The sequence below is a fragment of the Seriola dumerili genome, unplaced genomic scaffold, assembly GCF_002260705.1.
Source record: "Seriola dumerili isolate Sdu_G_001 unplaced genomic scaffold, Sdu_1.0 BDQW01000331.1, whole genome shotgun sequence".
In the NCBI taxonomy this organism is placed as follows: domain Eukaryota; kingdom Metazoa; phylum Chordata; class Actinopteri; order Carangiformes; family Carangidae; genus Seriola; species Seriola dumerili.
Genome location: NW_019174586.1, coordinates 7,746,058 through 7,760,385, shown reverse-complemented (window position 1 = coordinate 7,760,385; position 14,328 = coordinate 7,746,058). Strand labels below are relative to the sequence as shown.

Here is a 14,328-nt window from a genome sequence, read left to right as displayed (position 1 = left end):
GCCTGAGTTCTTCCACAGGACTACAGGCTCAATGTATTTCTACGGCAAAACTGGAATGACCCTCGTCTGGCATACAGCGAATACCCAGATGACTCCCTTGATCTGGATCCATCCATGTTGGACTCTATCTGGAAACCTGATTTATTCTTTGCAAACGAGAAAGGAGCCAATTTCCACGAGGTCACCACTGATAACAAGCTGCTACGGATTTTCCAAGATGGCAGCGTTTTGTATAGCATCAGGTAACTAAAAGATAATTCTCCTGAAATTAAAGATTGCATTCACTGAGTGCTGGTTTGGCCGGTCAGAGAATGACATCAGGGGCTTAATCGAGGGCTCAGTTTTGAAACAGAAATGTTGCTGCAGAATAATTGCTCTGCCATATTCAGATTATTTTTGTTTTATAGGGAGGATACCACTAAATACACACAATGAAATGCAATGAGTGCAAATTCCTTGTTGCCAGCAATTAAAACGTACAATTCAGGGATGAAAGCATGTGTAACAAAAATATTTATGTTTTAATACAGTGTGATTTTATCATTTTTCTGTGTTTGCTTGAGAAGTGGTAACAGCTTTGGGAAGTGGGAGAGATGTACAACACACTTCTCCAGTGTACCCATAATAAGAGTATTGCAAATACAGATAATCACCGCTTCATTCCACTGATTTACTGCATCCTCCAGATTGGCTTATAAACTATGTTCTGCAATTACGGATCAAACATTTTTCTGTGCACTAAATACATGACACAATTTAGGCAATGTTGGGAGAGTCAATCACTAGAGTGTTTATAGTTTGTTCTTCGTGTTGTGAAAAAGATATTGTGTCATCATAACACAGTAGCAAATGGATCCCTGTGTGTATAGTGCTGGCGGCTCTTGTCTCGCCTCTGGGCGATGCATTACAGCAGGTAATTACATAGCTTTCCTCCAGACAGACTCACAAATAGCTCTCTCTCTCTCTCTCCTCTGAGGATTCATGAAGGCTTAATGCATCCACACCACAACAAAAAATCATAAGGGTGCCTACACCAATTACTTTGGCATTACTGTGGTGCAATGAGTAATCAAATGGCAGTAACGATATATATTTTCTCCAATCTACTGTTGGGTAGTAAAATGTGTGTTACTTTTTTTCTATTTGGTCCATTTCAATGCACTGAACATTATCATACAGACTCCTGTTTCATAATTTGTAAAGGAAAGCAGCTTGGCACTGATTTATTTCACTGTTAATCTATCATTTTTCCTTGTGTTTAGTGTCTTTTCTTGAACCCTTTTGTGCCTTTTGACATTCCCAATGGCTCCTTTTCTCTTTTCCAATCTGTCTGTCTATCTCAGGCTGACTCTTACCCTGTCCTGCCCTATGGACTTGAAGAATTTCCCAATGGATATTCAGACCTGTACCATGCAGCTTGAAAGCTGTGAGTCTTCTCTTCTTCTGCTTCCTTTTTTTCCCCCTCACTTACCTCCTCATTTCCTTCTTTTGTACCTTTTGCCTGGCTTGTAAATTGCCCAACCTTGTTATATTCCAAGAGACACAAACTGTATCATCCCAATTATTTGTCTCATTACTAGGCTTATATTCACAAAGTTCATTTAGAAAATGCTTCCCTTGTGTTTTCTAATTGCATCCCATGTTTTTGTGGTTATCTATTAATGATATGGGTAATGTGACTGCCACCATCAAGCTAGTCAGTCATCAATGTACTGTGGTGCTAACGTTAGCATTAGCACGTCAGGCTAAGCTTGGTGTCTACAGTGACCCAGCCTGACTTCCAAGGCTTGGGGTATTTCATACTACATTGTTTGATGCAGTTACAGGTTGCATTTTTAAAAAAATATATATATATTCATGACAAGCACATCCAGTGTATTTCCTCACTGTGGAAGCCAGTCTTGGATGCTACATTGTCAAAATGCAGGGTAACGTTAGTGACTCTTTTTGCTTGAGACATGTAGCTTTATCCTTTTAGCACAGTATTATGTATGTATCAAGCACATATCACCCCCTTGTAGGGTTTTTTGTTTTAAAAACAATTCATCTGTAAATGTTGAGTCATCTGGAGACAACATCCAACTCACCAAGCTAATGTCACCTTGATTAGCCAGCTAGCTGCAGCTGATCTGCTAGAGACTGCTGTCATTTGAGCTGGTAAAATTGATGGTTGCAGACTACAAATGAGACATCTGCTGTTGTCAACCACTGTCTGAAATCAATGACAAGTTGTTTCAATAATTACTAAGAATTTGAAATGGTTAATCTACCGCTGTTATCACTGTAAACTGCACAAGTACTGCACAAGAGTGTAAAGCTTGACAGGTGTAGCAACAGAAAGGTGTGGTGGGGCTTAGCAAATGGTCAGTTGTTTTTTTTTTTTGGTTTTTTTTTTAAACTTGTTCACATTTTCTGTACATTTATTAAAAATATAGAGTTCTAGAAATGTATGAAATGAATTTTAAACCTTTTAAAATGCTATTACAGTGATAAAACATTGGGTAGGAATAACATTATCCCCTTTCAGTCCTCCCTTGCCTTTAGCAGAGATAGTATCTGCCCTCATAAAACCAATTTCCAGGATATAAATAATGAAACTTTAATTTTGTGTCCCTTTTATTATATGTGACCCACCCCTTGTGCCTAGAGGTGACCTAATTTCCCATCATCGGGACAAAAGAATTTAAGCCTAGCAAAAGGGAGAAAACAGACAGAGCACTCATACAATGAAGTCACTGCCCCTTTTCAGAAGCATTGCTCACAAAGAATAAGTCAGCCTGAATGGTAGTATCACTACCTGCATCCTTATCTGATTCAATAAGAACAATAGGTATTGGTTTGTGTAGAGCTAGAACTCTCTCTCTGTACAGGAGGCAGCATGATTTATTTCTGCAAATTAACACAGGGACAAGCGATAAAAAAAATCCAATGAATAGTGAAGATATATGTCAGCCAGCATAAAAACAAAAATATAAAGATATTTTACCCTTTAGCAGCATGAGATGGGGAGACTTTCAGGCAAACAGACGTGTAGCTGTGTGTGTGTGTGTGTGTGTGTGTGTGTGTGTGTGTGTGTGTGTGTGTGTGTGTGTGTGTGTATAAGTTTGTGTTTGGGTAAGTGTATCTTGTCACACTGCCATTAGAGGAGATGTAATCATTTCTGATTAAAGGCCTGGTGGGTGAGGATACTTGGCCTTGTGTTGACAAGTGCTGGTACACCACCCAAGGGTGTGATCACCTTGGCTAGAGCTCGATGTTAAGAGGACATTATAGGTTTTACTGCCACTACTGGAGCTGTGGCAACGCCGTCTGTTCAACATGAGAAAGAGAGAAAAAGGAGGGTGATGAAAAAGACGAGAGTTATCTTTGGGGTTTGAGAGAGCCAAGGCCAATCTTCTTTTCTGGCCTTTCATGCCATGGGCTTATATAGACATATAAATAGATTCTGCCTTATTCTGACACATCAAAGCCCCATATATGCAGCTTATACCACTTCACTTTGCCTTGAGCCATTAGTGTCCAGTAACCTCAAATCCACTTCATAACTTGCACCATAAGTGAAAAAAGCAAGACTTAAGACTGCAAATCTGAAGCACAACGTACATTATGATAGGGGCTATCATTAGGTGAACTGCCTCTTTACATGAAAAGGGAGATGACATGTGACTAACAGTCATTACCTTACTTTGCTGAGATATTCCAGACGTTCTGTCTCATAAATTTCATTATTATTGCACCTTGAACACTATTGTGAGTTGAGTTTTAACGCCTCTTAGCTGTAGCTGGTGGAAGAAAAGGAGACCATTTCATTATCTTTTAAAGAATTGGTATTCCCCTTGCTTGTTACGGCAGGGTGTGTGAATGACAGTGAATTCTCCCCATGAACAAGATAAGCGTGTTTGAGTAGTGTTGTTTTTCAGGCGTGTGGTACGGGATAGGGTATAACATCTTGAATAATTGATGTCTTTGTAGCTCAGTCCCTAAAGGGTCCCAGTAGACATCAGTATTATTCAGATGTGTGAGGAATTCTGTGTTGTTGTTGTTGTTGTTGTTTTTGCATGTGGCATGCATTTTTAATACACCTGTAATCAGGCAGCTTTGAGGAGTGCAGCCCTGAAAGAGATCATGCAAATCAACAGCGGATGTGTGCGTTTGTGTTTCAAGCGGTTAGGCAAAATAATTATTGACCTCTCCTGAGTGGCGATTTTCTAAATGCTTCAGTAGTTGTATATTCACTTGCAAACACAACTGATGTATTCCATTATATTGCATATGATATTGTACACTTTTATCGGTGCAGCCACATGCAGTGCATTAACAGGATTACACACACTAATACGCTCAGTGTTAGTGAACACATGCAGTATATCTCATCCGTCCTAAGCAGATATGCTCCTCATGCCCCCCCCCCCCGCCTTTTTTTTTTTTTTACTCTGTAACCTTCAAGCAACCACAACAGCACGAATGTAGCTATGGTGTGTGACCTTTACTGTGACAAACATGATGGCAGAGGGTAGCTTGTTGCTGGACAGATGGGCAGAGGGCCTTTACATCACCAGTCTTCCAAGTTTCATCCTCTCGCTCTCCAAGTCTCATTAGCCAAGGTTTCTGATGTTACTATGGAATAAAATCTGTGCCTCAGAAACAAGATCCCAGTGAAAAATGAGGTTAAGGAGGAGGAAGGGGAGGGGAGGGGGCGAGGATCACAGCAATAGTGATAATAAGGATATGAATTTTTAACAGCTAGTGCAGCATATTACTTGACTTTCAGCAATGTATCAAAATCTAAACAGCTTTGTCTTTGTTATTTTTGTACTGAATACAAAGCAAGCGGAAATATGCTATACTCCATGACAGTTGCAAAGCCTCATTTCTCACTATCTCTCCCTTATTTAGATGTCTTCTCTCTCCTCTTTATCTGCTCCGTTCTCGTTTCACAGTTGGTTACACCATGAATGACTTGATCTTTGAGTGGCTGTCTGACAACCCTGTTCAGGTGGCTGATGATCTCACCCTCCCACAGTTTGTGCTAAAAGAGGAGAAGGATCTGGGCTACTGCACAAAGCATTATAACACAGGTACATTATGAATTCCATTTAAAGTGTTGAGAAACCAGTGACCTCATGCTAAAAAGGCAAATTGTAATTGAGCGCTTCAACTGATTTCTTCTTCAGAAAAGGTCTGTAAAATGAACAAGACGTAAAAGCAGAAATTCATCTGATTGAAAACGGGTTCAAGAATATTATACATATTTATTCTTGTTGGGATTTTACCTATGACTTGTAAGGTTAAAAGGACAGTTGCTTTTACCAAAATTTCTTCTCTGCAAATATTATATTTATCTTACATGTACTTTATATTCTACTGCTCCAACAGCGTAATTGAAGAAAAACACAACTGCTTGTACTATGTCATGTGTCTGCAGGTAAATTCACCTGTATTGAGGTGAAGTTCCACCTGGAGCGTCAAATGGGCTACTATTTGATCCAGATGTACATCCCTTCCCTCCTCATTGTTATCCTCTCATGGGTATCTTTCTGGATAAACATGGATGCTGCACCTGCCAGAGTTGGTCTGGGCATCACCACTGTGCTGACGATGACCACACAGAGCTCTGGTTCTAGAGCCTCACTGCCCAAGGTGAGTCTGGAGACTCCTGCTTGTATGTACATAGTGGCAGGTTTATTGTTTGCTGCAGGCAGACTCTTTACTGAGCAAAGTGATCAGCAAAGACACAAAAGGTGCAGGGGGCGAGTCAGGGCTGCAGACTTTTTCATCTATGTGTTTTTTCAATTTTGTGGGATGTTTGAAAATGACATTGGGCTACTTTAGATGTTTTGCTTTTGTCTGAAAATCAGTGAAACACAAAGAAAGTGTAAGCTCTCTGATACTGAGCTTAAAATATGCTCTTCTTACTACAAGAAACAAGTATATATGAAAGAAAACAGCTTTACATAATGCTCATAATCAGCTCAACAAGAAGGTCAGTGACTAAATAAAAAAGTGTAGTAAACATAGCATGGCCTGAGTTGGAAACCTGTAGACTATTCTGACATTTTGCCCTGATATATCCCCCAAAAACATGATGCATTTAGAAATGCTATTTCCTTTCGTGACTGATATTTCCTGACATGTTGACAAGGCTGACACAAATGCCCCATGAAACAAGTGACAGACACACAAATGTTTTTTGTTACCATCAATTGCAAAAAGGTATATTGGTTGTGTCCTCCAAAGTAAAAGAGGCATTTCGAGGAACAGGACGACCTGTTAGGGCGCATTTAGTCATGACATGCTGACTTTGCATGAGGCAGGTCCTGATTCACGACAAGGCTAGAGACTAATTAGAGAGGATACAACAGCCAGGTGAGGTGAGGACACTGGGCTCCATGTGAAAGACATGCAGGGCACATCTACCCGGCAGAGGCGGGCACACTGTACCCACAGAGAAAACGCAGGAAGAGGCGAAAGGAACAGAGGAGAGACATCTACCATCACACTGCCAAATACTTGTTTCTGATTGGCTGACAGGTGTCCATTAAAATGTGTTTTACGATACCTTGATGAGATCCGGTGTTCTTAATCACTGCACGAGGATTATTAGATTGTAGGTAACCATAGCAACAGTTCTTCTGCCTCGTACTAGGTTACCAGTTGACTCTCACTGGTGGTTGCAGATCTTGCCTGCATGTTGACCCTGAGTAGAATTTTTATAAACTTTAAGACAAAAAGCTGTGCTGCGTTTTTCAGGAACGTCCTGTTTGCATTCACACAGTTACACACATTTCCACCTGGAAGCTGCCCAGTATAATCACAGTGTTCAGAACCACTCTCTTGTTCACTCTTTCACAATGACACTCAATTTGTCATTTGGCATCTTCACTGACAGCTCCAGAGTCACGCAGCTCTAATTTTCATATCTATAAAATGCAGCATGTTGTATTCTGGGATTGTTAGAAGAAAGTAGTGTAAATGCCATGGACACTTTGTGTCCCGTTTGTCTGCGGGTCAAACTGGAGAGCTTCCGGGCGCAAACCCGATTTTGTGGTGGCCTATAACCTTTAAGCCAATTGATCCCAAAGCTTTAGGCTTGTGATCCCTTAAAACGAAGAGATGTGAGCACCTCTGTCACAGGATCTGGCCTAAACGTAGATGTAAGTTATTCCCTCTGAAATTGTTGTAGCCATGATAAACTTTCATACTTTAGCAAAGCACCATGGTTTGAACTTTGTGTGTTTCTCAACCATTCATAATCAAGATAAGCCTAGGCCCTGCTATAATGTATATAAATACTACTAATATACACAAACATTTTACAGTACCAAAAAGTGTTAAACCAGAAAAATACAGTAAATGTGCCTGTTCACTGTAATTATATCAAATACTGTCCTGTGTTAAAAACTTTGTGCCTCTATCTGTGAAACAAATCATAGGTGATCCTGTCAGAAAGACGTCTGTGGTAGTTTGTGGTGTTGTTGTATTTTCACTCTTCTATGTATTTGCATACACACAGAGGAATAAAAGTATTCCAAAGAATTAACAATATTATACAGAGCATACAGTCCTTATTTTAAAAACCTCAAATGAATTGACACAGAAATTTGTTTTCATAACTCTATATTTTGATTTGTGGTAGTTGGACTATTGTATTGTTTACATGTGGTTTTCTAGTGGCTATTTCCTCTTTGTTTGAGCAATAGTAGTTACAGGTGTCCTTTCATGGGTTAATCATGAAAGGAAGAGATAGATAATACAAGTATTTCACACAATAAATTAAATTAAGATTGTTAGAAAGCCTAGTGAGTAGGTGTTAAGTGGTATTTTGACACAGTGAAAAAAAGACAAAGATGTGTGACAGCTGGAGTATGAGACTAATGCAGTGGAAGTGTTGATTAAAACATGGTTGAGGTGTTTCCAGTGTCCACAGGAGGTAACAGTTTGTACCCAACTGATGTGTCATTTCCTGCTTCCCCCCACCCCATGTCTCTGCATGTATCTGTAACAGTCAGAACTGCTGCTCAATTGAGTGGAGTTTCCACACTTAGCTTGTTCAATGTGCATTACTGATGTGTTGTGACACATCTTCTCTCATGAACGACACAGCCAGGGCTCTCCCCAAGTCTTAGTAGTGACCTGTCCCATGGCTATGTGTCAACTGCCCACATCCCACTGACTCATTACAATTGTAGGCCATGCCAAAGATGTGTGTCATTACATGCCAGAGCTGAGGAATGGGTAGATTGTGAACAAGCCACAGATTATCCATCAGCCTCATTGACTGGCTATTGATGACTCTGTGACCTTGCCTCTTCCCAGGTGTCCTATGTAAAGGCCATTGACATTTGGATGGCAGTGTGTCTTCTGTTCGTGTTTGCTGCCCTGCTGGAGTATGCAGCTGTCAACTTTGTCTCAAGGCAACACAAGGAGTTCATCAGATTGAGGAAAAAGCAACGACAGCAAAGAATAGTAAGTGGAAATCACACACGCACGCTCTCAGGCTAAAGCATGCTCCAACAAGGAAAAACATGCACATACACACTGTCACACATTGTAGCAGATTCTAAGAACTAAGCCACACACACACACACACACACACACACACACACACACACACACACACACACACACACACACACACAGTCCTTGTCAGCCCCTATAACACTGCCTTATGCATCTTGTTATTGTGGGACGCTGTATATTCAGGAACTGACAACATCAACACGCTACAGCTGGCTGTCATATTACATGAGGAAGATCTGCTCATTTCAGTTCAGCTTGTTTCCATGGTGAGCACTGACCTGTGAAGAACCTTTATGATCCTTCCCCTCTGTCATTTGACACATCAGCAGCCTCTTGATAAACCCCCTGGGAATGGGATACCCCAACTCTCCTGGAAGCAGCCTGGTTAACATATTTGTATGTTCTGACCTGTTGTGGACAGTGTGAGAGACTACCTTGTCATTGCCTGTCATAACTATTTGATTTTGATGGATTCATTAACTATCTAATAAGTGCTAATCCGATAACTGTATTTTTTATTATCATTTTTACAGGTCCCCTCTAATACCTATAAATCATTGTAAACTGTTTCTCGATAATATGTCCTATCAAGGCATGCTTATAGCCATAGTTTGAAACTTTGGAAAATATGCTTATCTGTGCCATTTGTGTTTGGGTTTCCAGATTGTAAAAAAAAAACACAGTATCTATACATCCCCCTCTCACATAACTTCAGGGAGGAATAAGTAATAAAGTTTGACCCCAGACTCTAAGGAAAAGAGCTGCAGACCATCCCAACCAAAATCCAGTAATTAACAAATTAACATTTACAACTCAGGATTTCATGGGTTATTGTACTGTTAGACCATTTATGAATTACTTACAAAGATTTATAACTGTGGGTCTGATTGCTTATTTCAGTGACAAAGCAATTGCTTTATATTAATGGCTTGCTTAACTTTCCAATAAGGCATTGGACCTGCAGTTATGAAGTAAATGTTAATGAGACATTAATTAAGGGTCATGGGTTTTCATTTTCTAATAATACATAGTAAAAAGTCTGTAGATATAAATGTTATTAAGTTAATATTAAATGGATGTCCAGATTCTCTGTGCAGAATTGTGGCAGCATCTTCCTGATGTTGACTAAAAAGATAAAACAAGTAAAGCTGGAAGAGGAACGACAACAGCCGAAGGGATTTCACACCTCAACAGTTTGTTCTGATTAATGCTTATGAACGGTCTATAAAGCATTAATACATGATTTATTAACATTAATAAAATCAATACTTGGTCTTATCAGTAAGTGGTATCTTTGTTTTTTTGGACCCAAACATTTGCCTGCTAAATTGTTGGATCTATCTTGAATGAAGATTATCAAGGCGACCAGCTTGTAAGGTTGACAAATAAACCCATTTGCCAAGAAGTGTGAGGCCTTCTGTGACAGAGAGGTTACTCTCAAGAGAAACAGATGAGATGTCTTGAAAATCCCATTAAAAAACAGTTCAGAGACTGGGCAGCCTCACAGACTCATGGCAAAGTTCCCTGTAAAGGCAGAAGAGTCCAGCAGATTTACTGGGCAGTCTGCCCTGCTGCGTCGATACAGCAGAGAGAAAATGATGGTCTGTGGAGGAAAGGACTTCCCCTGTCCACATCAGCAGCACAATTACTCCCACTGAGGAGTATGAGGTCGCAAACCATCCATCTAAGAGGTATTGACGCATGACCCGATGTGTTTTACTAGAAAGAGGCTGGGAATCTGATGGAGTGTACAAATCCCAGACTGACCAGGCTTAATCAATGCACTTTTCCAGCCTTGTCTTTGGCTTAGAAAGCACGAGAGAAACAACTACAATGGGTGTTGTATACCAACACAGCCTTCAAAACTACAAAAAAATAATAAATAGATCTGTAACTCCATTTATAGTCTTCACAGAAATAACTTGAAGAAGCTCCTTGAGGATTCTTTCGTCTTCAAAGCCAGTTCTCTAAACTAACAAACAGTGGCAGATAATGTCCTGTACTATCACACTCACAGTGCCTCTTTAATTAAAGGCTGAGAACGTCTGCTTGAGTTTGTTGCTTGGATTTGAAGTTTGCATCTTTAATGACTTTATTTTTGGCATGGCACAGGTAATTTGTCTTTTCTTTTTTTTTTCACTATTTAAATGAGGCAGAGGGAATTATTGTTTCCTCCAAATATACAAAACAAAATACACTAACCACTAAGGAATTTCTCTTACAAGAGTTTTCATACTTGTTTTACATCAAAAGATGAAATGAAAATGAGCAATAACTGTTATTTCAATGCATCTACCTTCCTTTTCTATGGAGGTGTTTGACAGTCAGCCTGGAAGTGTTGAGTCGTTGCGGAAAGCGAATGACACCCCCGGTAACAACTCAACCTACAGGAATCTGAATCAGCACTGCAGCGCCTGTGCCAGGGTAAAAATTGACCCCCGTGTCAACCCTGACCTTCAAACCTAATTTTTGTCCATGCCTCCAGCCTCCCAAATTGATTGTGTTGTGCAACTTTCACCTCAAACCTGACTTTATCCTGGCATCTCTCCCACAAACAACCAAACCCGCTTTATGCTGATCTCACCCCGTCTCTATGACCCTCTCTTTCAGACCCGTCTGCCCCTTTGTACCAACATTACAAACTTGCCCTTAAGTCTTTCCTAATGTGTGACCTGTTTTTAATGCCGATTTAAATTGAACATAAATTTCTTCCTCTTCTCTCCTTGTTCTTAAATTTGCCATCACTGTTGGCATTTACTAGAAGGCAGAGCTATTGTTTTGTTTGTAACATTTTGGGACATCGGTTTATATGCCTTCATGAAAGGTGTTAGATGAGAAGTTTGATACTTAATACTAGCTTAGCATGAAAACTGGAAACTAGCTAGAAAGCTAGCTAAACAAAATCCATCTACAGCAATCTCAAAAACTCACGAATTAACCGGTTATATATCTAATTTCTTTGATTCATACAAAAACCTATAAAAAGGTGTTACCATCGGACGGAGTTCTACATGATTCCCGCTATTTCCAGTATTCATGCTAAGCTAACTAGCTGCTGCCTGTAGCCTCATATTTACCAGATGGACAAGAAAGTGGTCTCGATCTTCTCATCGAATTCTCAGCATGAAAGTAAATGAGTGCATTTACCAACATGTCAAACTGTTCCTTTGAGTTTGCACAGTTCTTTCAGTTGTGTTTGCATTAGACTTAATTTACACCCTACAAAAAGGAAAAACACAGATTCTCACCAATCACTTACTGAAAACAACCATTTTCACAGCCAAGGATACAATGTGATAATCAGGGCTAGTCGCAACTGATCTTATGCCAACAAATCACAAAGTGTGCGGGTGCTGTTGAGCGCACAGACTTAAAACAATGAGCACCTATTATCTTTAGCAAAACGCACCATTAGACTTTCGCACATGATGTACTGTATCGTTTAGGAAAGAGTAGGAGGGATAATTAAGATGTGCTAGAAGAGCTACAGCTCCCCATCCCCCTGTCGTACGGTGTAATTTGTCATTGGGGCAACAGATAGCACACACGGAGTTAGTCACACCCAGACAATTGTAAGATGGAGGAAGTTTACAGTAAATGAAGGTAGCAGTTTAGCCTTCAGCTAAACAGTGAAGGTGCAAATAAAGGGCAGTTGGCAGAGATCAAAAAGGTGGGGAAAGTTTTTAAAAGGACTAAGTGAATATACTGTGCAAGAAAAATGTAACACTAAGAGACAGGTGTGAAATACATTAGTAGCATTGGACCTTTGACAGGAGCTGGTAGTGTCTCACAGCCAAGTCTGCCCCCCCCCCCCAAGCACTGGGATGCAAAGTTCAGCAGAGAGCTGCCAGGGTCAGTGAAAGAGGAACAGAGAGAGAAGGAAGGGGACACAGGGATCAGAGCTTTCAGGGCACTTCACACTGACTACTAATCATCCAATTTAGATCCCACATCTTCACTTTCCCCTGCTAAAGTGAATCTCTCAAAGTGTCAGAAGGCTGTCAGAGTTAAGCTGCATGTCTATTAATATTCTCTTCAGAGGGCGGGAACGGTGTCTCATTCACTGTAAGAAAGTGCCCCACCATTCATCAAAGCATAATACCAAGTGCAATTTTTTTTTTTTTTTTTGGTGGGGTTTAGATCATGACTTTTTATTAATAGGCATTTCGAAAAGTCTATCATTCTGCAACTTGAAAGGAGAGATGGAGGTTAATTTTTTGATTAACTTTCAGAATTATAATTTCTTTCTTCCTTTTAATGAAGATGCCCTCCAATTCCCCTCTTTGTGTTGTAGAAACTTCAAAAAGCTTAATTGATTAGAGGAAGTTTATCTGAGGCTAGTGCCTGTTTAAGCCCCCTTCATGGGCCTCTCATGTGTTGCTATAACATACGTAGTAAGCAGCGGTTTAATACATGAAAATGTCTGAACAACCCAGACGGTTGCTCAGCAAAAAGACTTCAATATGTTTCAAGTTATGACGACAGAAGCCGAAAATAGCTTAAGTTATACAATGTGAATCAAAATGTAATATTTTGATCAGTTATGTTACATTTGTCTCCAGTTATTGTAGTTTGTATTATTTTTTAAATTAATACAAAAGATATTTTGCTTGTGCTGTACAACAAGAGATGCTGCCTGGATTAGAAAATACAGTCTTATACAGAGAAACAAAACAAAAAAGACCTTTTTATTATTGTGCAGCAGACAGAATATGATTTTCATTCAGATGGTTATGAGTCTCTGAGGATTTTGGAAATACTATCAGAGCAGCAGTAAGGTGTTGGGTAATGAACATCTGACTTTTTCCCAAACATTTCTGTGTTCATTTTTAAGAAAAAAAATATTTACGTCACACACGAGAGGCGCAAACTGGGAGGCGCCCGTTTTACACACAATCACTGACAAATCATTTACTGTATCAGAACATGTTCCTTTCTAAGGGTGGCCTATGCTTCTTTTTTCTGCAGATGTCCTTAATCTGTTGCACTATGCTACCCTTTTGTGCTGCTATACCCCAAACGCATTTGGGAATCAGCCACCAAAAGGAAATGTGAAAAGCTGTAAGATAATACTTGTTGACAGCGAGAGGCCAATCTGTTTTTCCCTATGCTTGACTCCACAGGAGGAGGAACTGATGAGGGAGAGCCGTGGTTTTTACTTCCGGGGTTATGGACTGGGTCACTGCCTGCAGACCAAGGATGGTGCCGCTGTGGAAGGCGCCACTGTGTTCACCCCCCCACCTCCAGTTACCCTGTACGATGGAGAGGTACTTCACAAGCGTTTTGTGGACCGGGCCAAACGCATTGACACCATATCCAGAGCCGTCTTTCCCTTGAGCTTCCTCATATTCAACATCTTCTACTGGGTCACCTACAAAGTGCTGCGACACGAAGACATCCATGCAAATTTGTAAAAGGCTCTCTGATAACGACAGATGCTACGTTTTAGTTATTTGTTTTTCTCTCAGAACCAAAACTGCCCGTCAGATCTACATTACAATGAGGAAATGTGGCAAGAGGCAGATCTGCTTCTTAAAACCACTGATAAAAAAAAAAACTTTGTGCTCAGGTGCGTCTTCAGGATCTCAGAAGAAGAGGAAAGACGAGGTCAAGCTGCGAGGATTCAGGCTGGTGTTGTTTGTGGTTGGCCTCTGTATCCGTCTAGGTTCGATTTGTCCAGATTACAACAGAGACAAAACACTGCTGGCACTCGTGACGTTTGTTTGAGATGAGGAGAGTTCAGAGAAGTCCATTTTGATCCTGGCTGGATGAGATATACTGACTTGAATTTTGACACTACGCATCTCT

At 40.3% G+C, this 14,328-nt stretch overlaps 1 protein-coding gene across 1 annotated transcript in view; it reads left to right on the top strand.

Moving 5' to 3' along the window:
- The window catches only part of LOC111232496 (glycine receptor subunit alpha-4-like), a 43,838-nt gene extending 29,904 nt beyond the window's left edge, over positions 1 to 13,934 (top strand). The window contains exons 4-9 of the mRNA XM_022760052.1: positions 19 to 242; positions 1,344 to 1,426; positions 4,941 to 5,078; positions 5,426 to 5,640; positions 8,317 to 8,466; positions 13,644 to 13,934. Of these exons, the coding sequence (XP_022615773.1) occupies positions 19 to 242; positions 1,344 to 1,426; positions 4,941 to 5,078; positions 5,426 to 5,640; positions 8,317 to 8,466; positions 13,644 to 13,934 (1,101 nt within the window). The remainder of the gene's footprint in view (positions 1 to 18; positions 243 to 1,343; positions 1,427 to 4,940; positions 5,079 to 5,425; positions 5,641 to 8,316; positions 8,467 to 13,643) is intronic.
- Positions 13,935 to 14,328: the final 394 nt, after the last annotated feature.